The 13893-nt window shown below is 35.4% G+C and overlaps 2 protein-coding genes across 2 annotated transcripts; both read right to left on the bottom strand.

Moving 5' to 3' along the window:
• Window positions 1–380: 380 nt before the first annotated feature.
• On the bottom strand, window positions 381–8610 carry LOC113666582 (AMMECR1-like protein). The gene is made up of 5 exons (XM_027182376.2): window positions 8317–8610; window positions 5334–5444; window positions 4436–4550; window positions 3673–3763; window positions 381–3198 (listed from the first exon to the last, which is right to left on the bottom strand). The coding sequence occupies exons 1-5, from the start codon at window positions 8535–8537 to the stop codon at window positions 3038–3040; spliced, it is 699 nt and encodes a 232-aa protein (XP_027038177.1). The 5' UTR covers window positions 8538–8610; the 3' UTR covers window positions 381–3037.
• A 762-nt stretch (window positions 8611–9372) lies between these two features.
• On the bottom strand, window positions 9373–13879 carry LOC113666589 (methylosome subunit pICln-like). Its single transcript, XM_089210140.1, has 7 exons — window positions 13496–13879; window positions 12766–12905; window positions 12138–12218; window positions 11364–11435; window positions 10857–10912; window positions 10542–10653; window positions 9373–10233 (listed from the first exon to the last, which is right to left on the bottom strand). Exons 1-7 carry the CDS (start codon window positions 13612–13614, stop codon window positions 10172–10174), a joined length of 642 nt encoding a protein of 213 aa, XP_089066266.1. The 5' UTR covers window positions 13615–13879; the 3' UTR covers window positions 9373–10171.
• Window positions 13880–13893: the final 14 nt, after the last annotated feature.

The following is a 13893-nucleotide window of genomic DNA, read 5'->3' on the forward strand; positions in this document are numbered from 1 at the left end:
GAAATCTAGGCTCCTGGAAAAATCTGTCAGAGTCCTAGAAAAGTTCTTGAGATTTGTCTCTGAAAAAGGGTACAAACCATGCTCTAGCTGGTTCATAGATTACAGCCCTCATATGGGGACTGTTTTCATGTTTTTTCAATTAACTGTTCCCATTCGATTTTCTGAGGTTTTTGGACCAGATCTCAACATGATCTGATAATTCTAGAAATCAACTGCAGGAAGAAAATGTTTTAAAATGACCTTACCATTTATTTTCTGGTTGAATTTGACTTTAAAAGAAATGGAAGATAAAACATCCATCTTTGTGATGTGTTTACAATGAGCTACACTTCTGACTTCATTTAGTCAGGGGAAAAAAATCAAAGCACATCATGAACACCTTCATTTCAATTTTTAATATTAGAAGAAAGAACAGCAGAGTCAAGAGCATACATTTGACATAAATGACCAAAAAGCGAATACTAGTCAACAGCAAAGGGTTAAAGCAAATAACAAAATGATAAATTACAAGTGAAAGACAAGATTTGTGGGAAAAAGAGAAAATGTTCTTAAGCATCACAGAGAGGGGCCAGATGCAGCATTATTTCAGGTAAACCGTCATTTTTTCCCTTTCACGAAACTAGCAAAAGTAAGTCTGATTTCCTACACAAATAGCTGTTTTATGTGAGTTTCGAGCGACAGATTTGGGAAGTCTGTCTATCATCAAGTTTACTGTAACTCTCTCATTTTCAGTTTTCATTTGTTGGATTCATTTTTAAACTAAATTGGTAAGTTAATCAATAGAATATCCTAAAATTGGTTGATCTAGCCCCTTTGATTGGAATTTGCAGGAAAAAAAAAAAGAATATCCAATAATTCTAGTGATGTTAGGGAAAAATTACTTAGAGTTAAAGACTGGAAACATCAAACCTTTTCCTGACAGTAACAAAACAGTGAGACTTTGTTGCAGTTTACAATACAATACTAGCCACAAAAAATAAAGGATTGATGTTGCCACAATGAATTTCCAACAATACCCAGGTGAAGGTAAATGCTCAAACAAGAAATTACCTAAAATATTATAGTAACCAAGGAATTTGGCAATTAAAAATGGAAAAAGAAACAATCTAGTATTATCTGCCATGGCTCTTGCCACCCTTACAGACGTTTCCCTTCCCTCACACTTTCTTCATTCCTTGTTCCCTAGTCTCACTATCAATTCCCAATTCTTTGTGTCCAAAATAAATGGAAAGCTTCACAGATAATAACAGCTGGTTGTAGAATTCGAAAAAAATATTAATTAATAATACAAAATTTTTCATGCAAACATTAACTATTGATATTAAGTACCACACTGTGGTAATGCAACTCAATGAAACGCAATTTTCAATTTGTAGCACTAACTATGAAATACAGATGTTGTCCTAACTACATTGTAGTCTTAGTACATACCAAAAGATAAATTCTGAGATGTTTGAGAGAGCAGTAAAATATAAATTGCAAAAAAAAATTTCTGAAAAACAGAAAGTTGTCAAAACTAACTTATATTTGGTGGTAAATACACCTGTCCGAGAGACGAGAACAAGCATGCTATAGTTGACCCCTAAATTGCATGCTCGCACAAAAAAATGTGACTCCCTCAATCAAAATGCTGACAAACCTCAGAAGAACGACAGTCAATTCCCTCATAAGTGAACACTCTCAGAAATTGGGAAAAAGTGTCAGTTATTAGAACTGTTTGCCTACAGGAATTATTCTCATAAGCAAACATCAGAAATACAGGGTGGATTTCCTCTTAGGAGGGAGTTTTATGGTGGACTCTCAAGTTAGTGACAAACAAATCAACAGCTTGCTTTTCTGCAGACAAATGGAGATTTGACAAACGAATCTCAAGGTCATATTTTTGTTGATGTGCAAGCTAAAGACAAATTTTATCGCCAAGAATCAATTATTATGCATGGGGTGTCTGCTTATGAGAGTGTAAACAAAAGAAAAAACAAATTTTCGCTTAAATAGTGTCTGAAAGTGTTCTCCTTTTCAGGTGGTAACTGGTAATAATTACCACCTTCAGTGCCTCTTATTACCGTTTTAAACTGCTTGGAATTCTTGAAAATTCAACAGGTAAAAGGATTGTTTTACTGGTTTGAAAATTTATTTTACCTGTCATGCGTAAAATAAGGGAGAACACTGGTCTGAGTCTGCTTATGAGTTAGTGTCTGTATATGGGAATGTGCAAATACAGAGTTTGACTGAGAGACAAAAATGGGAATTGAAAATGTGTCAGTGAGTAAAACTGTTCGCTTATGAGAGTGTTCCTTAGGTGAGAGTTGACTGTATTAATGAGAACTATATCTGTTGTGGAGATACTTGACACTGCCAAGTGAAAAAAATATTAAGTCATCCTGTAACTTAAACAGTTGAAAAAAGTCATCAAACCTTTCTGTTGTATTAGAACAAAGGTGTGCTTTTGAGTGATTGGAGTAATTGAAAAACATTTCTATTTGATCGTTAACTTATGAACATGTTTCACCAAAATGGTTTTATGCAGATAAGTCATATTTGAGGGAGCAAAAATTGTAAGAGAGAAGATGCTAAAACTAATTTAAAATTCATAATCATTACTAAATCATTACTAAATAAAATTAAATTTAACAAACAAAAAAATCAACTCAGGTCTTTCTGAGGAGTTTTGTTGAAATCATAAACATTTGATAAAAGATTTTGGTTATCTCTCCACCCTTGCAGTTCTACCTTTGTTATAAGACTAGTGAAAAGGTTTTGAAGTGTAACAGATTGAATTGCAATGTGATTCCCACACAAAACAAGCTTTGCAAGCCATGCAGCTCTCTGATTACCATTTTCAAAACATCCATTGACTCTGAGACTTGAAAACAACAAAAAGAGAGCTGCACTGCTTCCCATGACGCTGGCCGTGTCAATAAATATACATATAATATAACAAGGAGTTAATTAATAATTATAATAATTATTAACATCTTTGAAAATGGTATTCACAGATCTAGTTGCCTACATTTGTTAGACCTAGACTAAACAGTTGTCATGTACATTGTTTGGAGGCAAGATATTCCTTATAATCTACAGTGACTTTTTCACTCTGATAACGAGTCACTTTGATTGAGTTGCGGACATCTTGGGTGATGGTTCCTTTGAAGCCACCTTTCCTCAGGAGAGAATCAATGGTCTCGATTTGATTCCAACCTAAAATGGACAGTCACACATTCACATGCATTAATCCTTTAACACCCAAGATCTCATTAGTAATTCTCCTTACCATTTACCAAATGATTCTCATTATGTTAGTTTGGAGAATTTAGTATTGGATCAATTAGTTATCCCACAAATGATATTTTTCTCTATTCTCATTACTTGCCTGCATGATATTGTATAGAGAAATTAAGGAGAAATTCTGTCTTGGTCACTCACGATCAAATATACTTAAAATGGATCAATGTCAGTAACTAAGCAACTATGTGCCCACCCCTCCCCTAACCAAACATTAACCCCAACTTGTTATGAGTCGATTGTTGTACAGTTAGGGGAGGGGTAGGTGCATAGTTGCCCTAACTTGAGTGATGGAAAAATTGTTGTAGTTTCTGAGAATTCTTAATAATCCTGATTTTCTATCACAACCACACTCAAAAAGAATAATGTTTGATGCTTAACACACAGTACCTTGTTCTTTAGCAACCTCTGGAAGGTAAGTAGCAGTTCTTTTGTGACCTTTGTCATTATAAAATTCTATCCGTATACCATGAACACCAATCTATGAAGAAATTAAAATGCATCTCTGGGTCAGCTAACATAACATGACATAAGAAATCAAAGCATTGAGAGTGGTCTCTTTACTTCCATTCATCCATGAAAGAAAGAGCTTTGACCAAATTGTCGAGCTGTTCAAAAGACATGACTGTATTTTCCAGTTCCTTGAAGCTCTACAGCTGCATATAGATTATTTAACAAATTTACCACATGTACTCTCTGACAGATTCAATAGACAGAAAAACCCTTTCTCTTTCCCTCTCAATGCTGATGTACTTGGCTAACAATCCAAAGAACAATTGATCATGGAATAAAAAAACAGCAACATGGAAAGAGACAGAGAACAGCGAGTGACGACCAGTGCAGTCTTTTCATTTTAGGAATGTACAATGACATTTACTTTGTGCTGCATTAACATACTGTGCTGACTTAAGTTGAGTTTTTCATCAAGTTAACTCATTATTTACTTTGATATTCATTTTTGAAAGACAGTTGATATATGCAGTGAAAGATCTAAAACAAAAGACTGAAACACTTCTTTCATTTTTTCCCAAGCTCTTAAATAAACAAGTTCACACATCCATAAAAACTCAAATATACAGCATTTAAATGATTGCATAACAAGTCTGTAATCTAATGCAGCCAAGAGTATATCTATAATACATTTTATACCAACCTCCCAGTCTAAACAATTGACATTTTCTTCAAAATTAGTCAACACAGACACAGAACAGAAGAGGTATGCTAGTTCATCTTTGGTGACTGGGGAAAATCGGCTATCTCTTAAAGCACTGTAAAAGAAAAAAACATATCTTTGAGAATCTAAAGAATAGAAAACACAGCTGTCAGATGAAGACATTTAAAACAATCCATCAAAGAAAAATCTGACTTTGCAACAAGAGATCAGCTGGGTTTAAGTGTCTCCTTTACAAAAAAATAAAGTGTTACTAAAAGTAAACAAAATAATGTATGTTGTAAGTTATACATATATGTTAACTACACAGATGTATACACAGGGTAGTCAGATATGCATATTCTACTTTTTTGTACACACAGTCTTAAAAAAAATGTGCTACTCATCTGCCTTTGTTATTCAGTGCTAGAAGTTTTCTTTGCATTACATTGTTGTGTAAAACAAAGAACTTTTAGGTTTTGAAATCAAACAAAACTTCTCCCACAAACAACAAGTCAACATGAATAAAATTGTAAGGAACACTAGTGAATGAAACAGCACCTTGGCAAATGTATGGAGTACAGTGTGAAGAATATGAATACTCATGTTAGGATGGAAAGGGTTAATCTCCTGATTGTTAAGCAAATTCTCCTTGTAAGTATCACAAGAAATGTATGGATAATGGTAGGGAGAACTTGCATTATGATAATAGCATAAGGGGTTGACGACCAGAAGTACATGGAACTACTGTAACTTGTCACTTCTCTCACAGTTTTTGATACAAGTCCAAATTAAATTCTCCTCACGAAGTTGAAAGAAATCATAAAGCAGCTACAAGGGAGAAATTATGATTGGATCATGCAAGTTTTTATTAGTTCTTAAGTTAAAAATTAATTCCTACCTGGAAAGGGTGTATTCTCTAAGACCTTTGTGAAGTCGCATTGCGGTAAATGTTCCTATACAACCGCGTAGTCTGTGATCTTGGCCAATCTTCCAAGTGACAAATAGGGGACTAAAAACAGAGAAAGAGAGACAATAATGTTATTAATTGTGGATACAAACACAGGGAATGGCCTGTAATAGTAGGGATTTGCTAGATCATGCTGAGAACTATTCAAACAAGGCTTTTAGAATCATGGATCTCTAAACTCAACTTGGTAATAAAAATAAAATGCTCAAGAGAGTTTATTCTAAAGAAGAGCTTTGCAAGTTTTCTAAAAATTATGTGATAAGAAGCCACATGAAAAATTACATCTGAGCAACAAATGGGGTTCAATTTTGAAGAATTTTGTATTTGGAAATTCTAAAAAATAATTGGCAGGTTCAGATTGAGCTGCTATATTTCAAGTCAATTCAAACTTAATAGCCTCTCACTATCTAAATTTCTTTTCCCTTCTGGGTCTCCTCACTGGTAAGACTATACAAATATGTTCAAATGCCTTCTTGGTTACCACTTTCCTGGGGCCCCTTTCTTCAAAAAGAGCCCCTCTTTTGAAAAAGGCCTCCCTGCTTGAAAAGGGCTCCCTGAACTAAAAGGCCTGTTGGGCCATCTTGAGGCAATCTCTAGAATAACCCTGTTCAAGTCAATACTGATACAAATTTATGGCTTGCAAAAACAAAAACCCTATAGCACAAATTAATGACCAAAATGTAATTTCTCCTGACCAAATCAATACATAAAGAAAGATATTTTTCATCATGTCACAAGCATGGGACAAAGGAAACACTCTGAGTCCCCATGAGGAATCAAACCTCAGACCTTCAGATTCCAAGCTCTGATGCTCTACCACTGAGCCACAGAGATTGTGGTGAGCAGGGGCCATTATGGATTTCAAACATGACACATGTCCTACTAACTGATAGGATCAGAATTGTGGATAGCATTATGTTTGTGAATCTATCTATAAATTTTCCACAAAAAGGTGACAAGAAGATGGTGAGAACTTAGTCCAGTTCACGTTGGTTTTCTGAACTACACTAAATAAACAATCAGTAGAGTTGTTTGCCTAACTAATCACTTGCTGCACTTTTGCAGTATTACCAGTGAATCAGTAAAACAGATGGGCAAGAGCTACAGTATTATTGCATGAAAAAAGGACCCTTAAGTTTTAAGGATTTTATACTAGTTAGCACATTAATAACGTGACTGGTTGTTGCCAGGTGATAATCAGAAGAAGTCAATCAATTCCTCTAGCTTGAGAGTTCATTATCTCTTGATGGCTAGACTTATTCTAGACATCTGTCTCCGCGTAGTAAATACATGTACATTACTGTCACGCAACATGAAGTCTCTTGGACGTAGAAATGAAATTATTAATTAAGGAATCTTGTTTGATTTTATAACCAATTTTAAGAGGTAAAATTGTAGGAAATCTCTGGTTGATGGTGCAGAAAAGTTTTATTTGGATCTTAGGAAATATAGGGTCAAATCAATCTGCCTCTAAAACTGTAATACAAAAATTGCTACATTGATGAACTTTGAACCTCTATACTAATATACATAAAAACAATCGTGGCTATAAGAATCAGCAAATTGCTTTTGACAAAAAATATGGGAATCTGAGAGAAAATTATCTAAATGAATTCCATCACTTTTTGTTCAGCTGTACTTATTTAATAGATATCAATGGGCTAAGCTTGGTAAGAATGAAAAAATAAAGATAAGTTTGAATGAAAATTTAACAATAGAATGAAAATCACCAACAAATACATAATTATTTTGCATACATCAACAGCAGATTTGTTTTTAAAAATTGAGAAAAAAATATATCTTGATACCATAACAGGAAGATGGCTCATTTTACAAGTCATGAATATTTTTCATAATTCAGTTAGTTGATATCAAACTGTTGACAGCAACATATATTAATTCCAAAAAATTTTTCCTACTTGGTCTATTGAGCAAGACAAAATTGGATTCATTGTGCATAGAAATCAATTTCTTAAACAAAGTGCCATAGAAACAGAGTACACAATTTTCAAATACTGTAAGTTTCACATTGATTGGGTTTTAAAGCAGATATATTTATTGTTCCGCGAGAGTCACCTTGGCAAAAACATAAACATCGCCTATCTGAAAATCTCTTTCAAACCAAGTTTAGCATGACCACATACATCTCAAACAATCCGGCAGTGAAAAACATTGCTAAAAATTTCAATTTGTTTTCAACCACGAGATCTGCACCAGTTTAAAAAGATTGAGCAACTAAATATATTTACACCAATGGCCAGATAATAAATATTAAGTTTAATAAGCCTGAACAAACTACAGCTGAAGCTAATGAAAAAAATTCATGTATACAATGAACTCAAATAAGGGCCTCCCGAAGTACACCTACGTTGAATTTCGTCGATTTTGAACTGAGACGAAGGCTTGAACAATTCGCCTAAAATATTCCTTTCAAACGATGCTCGACCAATTCCTGGGAAATGTTACAGGTAACATGTCAAAAGAATGATATAATCTTGGAGGTTCAAACAATAACAATGCCAAAATTGGTCGACTAATTTGCATTTTGTATACTGTAGCTTCGGTTCAAGTCATGCAAAACTGCCTGTTTCAAGGTCACATAATTTTTTTTTTTCACCGACCATTGAGGCACTAAGAAATGTTCTAATGACTATACCGAATGGAGTCAGCGGGAAAGATTTCATTTAAGACCAAATTCGTGGTTGGTGAAGCGAACGTTCGGTCGCTAGATCGGCGTTTCTTTTCATGTACAATCTTTTGTTGCCAGGAACAGAGAAACTCCTAAACAAGAATACGACCGTTTCTCATCCAAATCGCGTCTCACTGGGCTATATATTTCCCATGCGAAGGTCAGCTAAGCTATCGCTACTGTACGATAAACTGCAAATAAACCAGGGAACCTTAATATACTTACAACTCATCGTTTGGGAAGTTTGGCCACGGCGCTTCTTGATGATGATATAAGCCTAGATGCATGGCTAAGATATCAAAGCAGTAGAAAGCCATTTCTTTAGTAACTATACGGTGTCTAAAGCTGTTCCTTGGGGCTACATCTTTGTTAGCATTTCGATAGTAGTTCATATCTTCGGCCTCCCGATCCGCCACAAGCAAGCTCTGACAGCAATAAAACGGCATGAAAGTGCAAAGTGATTCTTTGAAAATGAGCCAGCGAAAGAACTGCTCTGCGATTTTGTGTTATGTTCAAATCACACCGGAAATGTCGTCATTGACAATGCTAAAGAAAAAAACAGGAGAAAAGTTCCGGAAGTAAACTGAGGTAACCTGTTTCCGGTAACCGACAGTTCTTGAATTTTAAAGTAATAATTTTCGTGGATTTCCCTTGAAGATATTGGCTAAATTCACTAAATATGGATGCAGAGGTACCTCCTCTTTATGATTCATTTTCATATTTCTTTTTTCTTTCTTTTTTCAACTTTTGATATCTCAAGTTATTTATAATGATTTCAGCTTGGCAAATGAGGATTATACTTTCACAAAAACAAATGATGAATAATTCGTTTTTGGAAATTTGTGAGTTGTTTTTTTCAGTCATGAAATATTTGGTTTCAGTTGTGGTAAGAAAAAATTGACAAAACAAAGGAAACAAACAGAAAAATAAAACCATTGAACCAGTGGTTTCAAAGTCTGCACAGGAGGAACAGCTGTTGAATAATTGGAAGGAAGCTTGAAAAAAAACGGTTTTTTGTTGTTTCCGAGAGGTAGATGGCAGCTGGAAGTTATGAGTTCTGCTCTTAAGCATTTATCATAAACCTTTTTTCAGTATTAATTACTTTAAAATGCTGAAAATGGGCATGAGTTTTCCAACTGATTGTTTAATGTGGAAGTGGGCAAGGAGCCAATGCATTCCCCTTCCAGTTCATTTTTGCCTCTCTAAAGAAAACAGCTGTGTTAGGTTCACTCAACTGTATAGGACATAAAAATACCATGATACAAAGGCCACAAAGTTGAATTCATTTCCAAAAGAAATTATTATTTCCTTTTAACAAGACAAACTTTGCATAGGGTGAAGAAATGTTTCTGCTTAACACACTGTTTTTCCATCTAGTAGCAAACTTGGCTTCAGAAAGCCTTACACTGAAGATGCACAGACTCTCTGATCATTTGATCATCAGTATTCTTTCAGCACAACCAATGATGAGTTGCAACAAGACAGGGTATGCAAATCAAAATGTGAATAATATTGTGCGAGAAGTGATTAACTCATCAACTCCCAAAATCTGCCCTCTTGTTGCAACACATTTTCTTATATATCAGTTATGAGAATTCACTGCTACATCAAGAGTAAAACTTCTACCTGATAAGTTTGGGTATTCTCCACACCTGTTTGCTAGACAATGTATGAATATTATAGAGAGAAATTTCACGTTAATCACCTCTGGGAGTTAAAGAGTAAAAAAAGTGTAACAAAATTTACAGTTTTACATGCAATGAGTTTCCCTGGAAATTATTAATGCCATGATATAGGACTCTTCTCTCTCTGATTATATGTTGAGAATATTTTACATGTCATTGTTTTTTTCCTCTTAAATATATAACAATATCATGTTGTTAGACCTCCAATGAACTTCTATATAATGCAGCAGTCCTTATTAAGTACACAGCATTTTGTTAAGTTCCTCTATGCCTGAAAAAAAAAGCATAGCTGGGCCTGGAAAAAAACATTTCTCTCCTTTCCCTGATAAGAGCTACAGCTGTGGAAATGGGGTCTTTCTTGCATGGAACAATTTTTTTTTGTCATAAGCATGTTGTTATTTCTCAGCATCTTCAAACTGCTCATCATTTCCTGTATTGGGTTGCATTTCATCATCAGCTGGGAACAGGAAAATTAAAATATTTTTCAATACAAATCATCAGCAATTTTTCAACCTGCTTATCACAGAGCTGTGAATAGGAGCCCACCAGTCACCTTAGCATCAGTTTTCACATTCTCCATACAATTCTCTATAAATTTCCTGAGGTGCTGACAAGGAGAATTTGTTGAACAATCCAGAGCTTCTTTAGTTGGTAATCATTTCCTCTATTCCTCATGACCTAAATGTGTGATTCAGGGGTGATATTGTAACAACAAATTAGATTCAAGTCACTCTTTGGAAAGAGTTAACTGCCATCTCCACTAACCTGGCACATTACTGTGACCATTAAGGTAGTGCCCATTTTGGGTAGACGTCATTTGGACAAACTCCTCCTGACTTGGCATCTGTATGATGCCTTCCAGTCTTTCAAGTGTTGCCTGTGATTAGAAAGAGAAAAAAATCAGAGTACAGATTAGAGAAAACAATGATTTGATTTTTTCCTGAAGATTATGAAAACCTAAAAATTCAATTTTTTATATTCACTATTGTAACTTTGACTGGCTCCCTTGAAATTTAAGCATCTTTTGTTGTGGCACAATGGTGTTAAAGAAAATAAGTAAAAAAAAGAAATCAGTGAGACCTGTCCTTCCTCTGAAAGCTCTCCTTCCTCTGCATCACAAAAAAAGTCTTCATCCTCTACAACAAAAGGCAAGGTAAGGTACAGTCAGAAATAAAGCCAGACTTTTCCCAGTTTCTGCAGCATAAAGTGACTCAGTGTATTATCACTTTGAATATGAAAGTCATCCTTACATGCCATATTTTCACTACTGTTTAACTAAAGTTTATTTCTGCTCTCATATTTATTTCTTAATCTGCAGTTCACATATATGATTTTTACATAATCATATTCATGTATTACTGCACTCTTATACTTCTCCCCCTGGATGTGAGGCTAGTCCATTATAAGTGAACCTGCCGGCATTTCATCAGGTTTCTCTGACAGTTCACCAGCACTCCTAGATAGAGAAGCACTGAGAGAGTACAGTTTCTTGCCCAAGAACACAGCATGGAGAGCCTAGCACTTCATTATACCTGCATCACTCTAGGACTAATCAATTAGTATTTTAATCAAAGATTAGTAATGTACCTTCCCCTTCTTCATTGTCAGGGTCTGGATGGAGAACCTGACACTCAGATAAAGCCTTGAACATGACATCCACTTGTTATGTGAAAACAAAAAAAAAAAATTGATGTAAACAACAGAGAGTCAGACATATGTTGTTGTTGTCTGCCTTTAGTTAACAACCTGGTGCAATAATTTTATATGTAACAACTATTGAACATCATCGGCTTCAATCAATAAATTATTTTAAAAAAAATTGAAGTAAACAATAAAGAGTCAGACAAATTTTGTTAGTGTCTACCTTAACCCTTTAACTCCCAGATCAAATTTGTAATTCTCCTTACTGGCAACCATACAATTCTTATAATGTTCGTTAAGAGAATTTAGTATTGGATCAACTTCTTATCCCCAAATTGCTATTTTTCTTTATTCTCCTCACCAATCTGATTGATATTGTATTGATATTGTAAGGAGAAATTCTGTCTTGGTCACTCATGGGAGTTAAAGGGTTAACCAGCAAATTCTCCCTACAATATCCATACATTATCCAGCAAATGTGTAATAAGAATAGTCAAACTTATCAGGTAGAAGTTGTTATCTTGGTCTAATCCCAACTACTGGTGTAGAAACTAGAGAGGAGAATTGACAATCACATCTTGGGAGTTAAAGGGTTAAGTTAAAAACCTGGTGTAATAATTCTGCATGTAACAACAATTGATCATCTTCAACTTCATTCAATAAATTATTGTCAATATTAAGTTAATCTCTAGTTGAGGCAAAACATGACAGATGTCTTACATGCTGACTTGTCTTCGGGAACAAATCTAACTTCTCCGACTTTGCCATCGCTGTCGTCACTGTCACTGTCATTTCCACCATCTGAAAAAAAAACGACACAAATTAACCTCTGCTATAAGAAAATGTACCTACATGTACATTTCAAATGTGTTATTCTGGAGGCCAAATCGTATGCAGGGTGCACTGTAATCAAAGGAATGAAGGGCTGGTTAAAGACAAAAGTATATAGCTTTCAATTTGAGTTTTGAAATCACAAAACAATCATCACAAACAAAACAGTTTGTGATGATTGTGAAAGTGTGAAAGACATCTTTCAGGTTTAAAAGTTTTAAGAATTTGATTGAAAAGAAAATTTTGCAATATATTGGATATATTGGTAGCCTTACAATAAAAACTTTGTGGAGTGGGGAATGGACTTCTGGGTTTCAAAAGATGAAGGAATCCACTTCTTGCAGCACAATAGAACATTTGAATTCAGTACATTATGGCCTTTTTTGAACAATACTAACTGGCCATTGCAGAAATGTTAAGGTATAAAATGAGTTCCATTAATGAGGGGGAAATAGTCATTTAAGAAATAATTAGTAAAGTGAAGCCATATTTTTTTCTTCAGTCTGGCGACACATACCATCTAAAGGTGAATCCATCATGCAGTAAATACACTCATGAGGAAACTGTGAGGTATCCCTGCATATTGCATGCAAGGATATTGATGGATACTCCAATGAGAAGCCCTTTCCAGATTCTGGATCACTCCATGACAATCGACTGCAAAGAAGATGTGATCAAAACCCACAAATGTAAAATTGTTTGTACAAAGATGGCATGAAGTGGCCAGGGGTATCACTACCCCCCCCCCCAACCCCCCTTCCCAGCCTTCCCTGACATTCTCCAGTACCCACAGTGGCACTGTGAGAATAAAGTGTTTTGCCCAAGAACACAGCACACTGACTGGGCCAGGTTTGGATCCTAGATGTCTTGACCTGGAGCTCAGCGCACTTATGCCATTGCGTCTCTACAGAATCACGTCAAACAGGCCTCTTTGCTGCTTTTGGTGACATGTTGAAGCTGATTTTCATTCTCACTGTGTTCATCTAACCATCATCATCATTATTATTATTGTCAATGCATCATTGCAAATATCTTCATCACAATTAAAATCAGCATCACATAGCACCCCTGGTGCTTCATTTAGTAAAAGGTTTCCCAGTATAACAGGGGGGACCCTGCAATATAGCAAGCATCCTTTCTACTCCTCCCCCTGGGAATGAGTTTAAGGCGGTTTAATATGCCCGTTAGTAGTGAGAAACCTTTGACTCTCCATTAACAACATTAGAAGTAAATTACTTTTCACTTACTCTGCTGCAATATACAAAGTTCCCACTCCACACGACTTATCGTGGATGAAAGCCTCCGTTTTATCTTGAACATGATGCAAACCCTCAGTCGGAGGAGGGAACGTTGTCATTACCACCATGATGCTTGAAAAAGACAAAGCTGAAGTCGGTGTTTTTGCCCACTTCAACACTTGAAAAGTTCCAAATCGCTCAACTTGGTGATGTAAATCTCCGTACAGTTCACGAGGATAGAGACGCAAATGGGTGTTTAAATCCTGAAACGTCTGCTACCAATGCAGTAGGTTCATTTGCAAATATTTTCTTTTTTCACACAACATACGCTCTGTAGCGTTTAGCAGACAACTCTGCAGAAATCAGCACATGGGGACTTCTTAGATTGGACCTGGAGACGAGCGTGC

Source organism: Pocillopora damicornis, chromosome 6, assembly GCF_964200805.1.
Source record: "Pocillopora damicornis chromosome 6, jaPocDami1.2, whole genome shotgun sequence".
Lineage (NCBI taxonomy): Eukaryota > Metazoa > Cnidaria > Anthozoa > Scleractinia > Pocilloporidae > Pocillopora > Pocillopora damicornis.

What these genes read in the sequence shown, in the direction of transcription:
- LOC113666589 (XM_089210140.1), bottom strand. Translation starts at nt 13,614, where the DNA reads ATGGTGGTAATGACAACGTTCCCTCCTCCGACTGAGGGTTTGCATCAT. An exon ending in TCCCGAAGACAAGTCAGCAT is followed by an intron (nt 11,436 to 12,137) that starts GTAAGACATCTG and finishes TCACATAACAAG; the next exon opens with TGGATGTCATGTTCAAGGCT. An exon ending in TGACAATGAAGAAGGGGAAG is followed by an intron (nt 10,913 to 11,363) that starts GTACATTACTAA and finishes CTTTTGTTGTAG; the next exon opens with AGGATGAAGACTTTTTTTGT.
- LOC113666582 (XM_027182376.2), bottom strand. Translation starts at nt 8,537, where the DNA reads ATGCCGTTTTATTGCTGTCAGAGCTTGCTTGTGGCGGATCGGGAGGCC. An exon ending in AACTTCCCAAACGATGAGTT is followed by an intron (nt 5,445 to 8,316) that starts GTAAGTATATTA and finishes CTCTGTTTTTAG; the next exon opens with TCCCCTATTTGTCACTTGGA. An exon ending in TCAATTGTTTAGACTGGGAG is followed by an intron (nt 3,764 to 4,435) that starts GTTGGTATAAAA and finishes ATTTCTTCATAG; the next exon opens with ATTGGTGTTCATGGTATACG.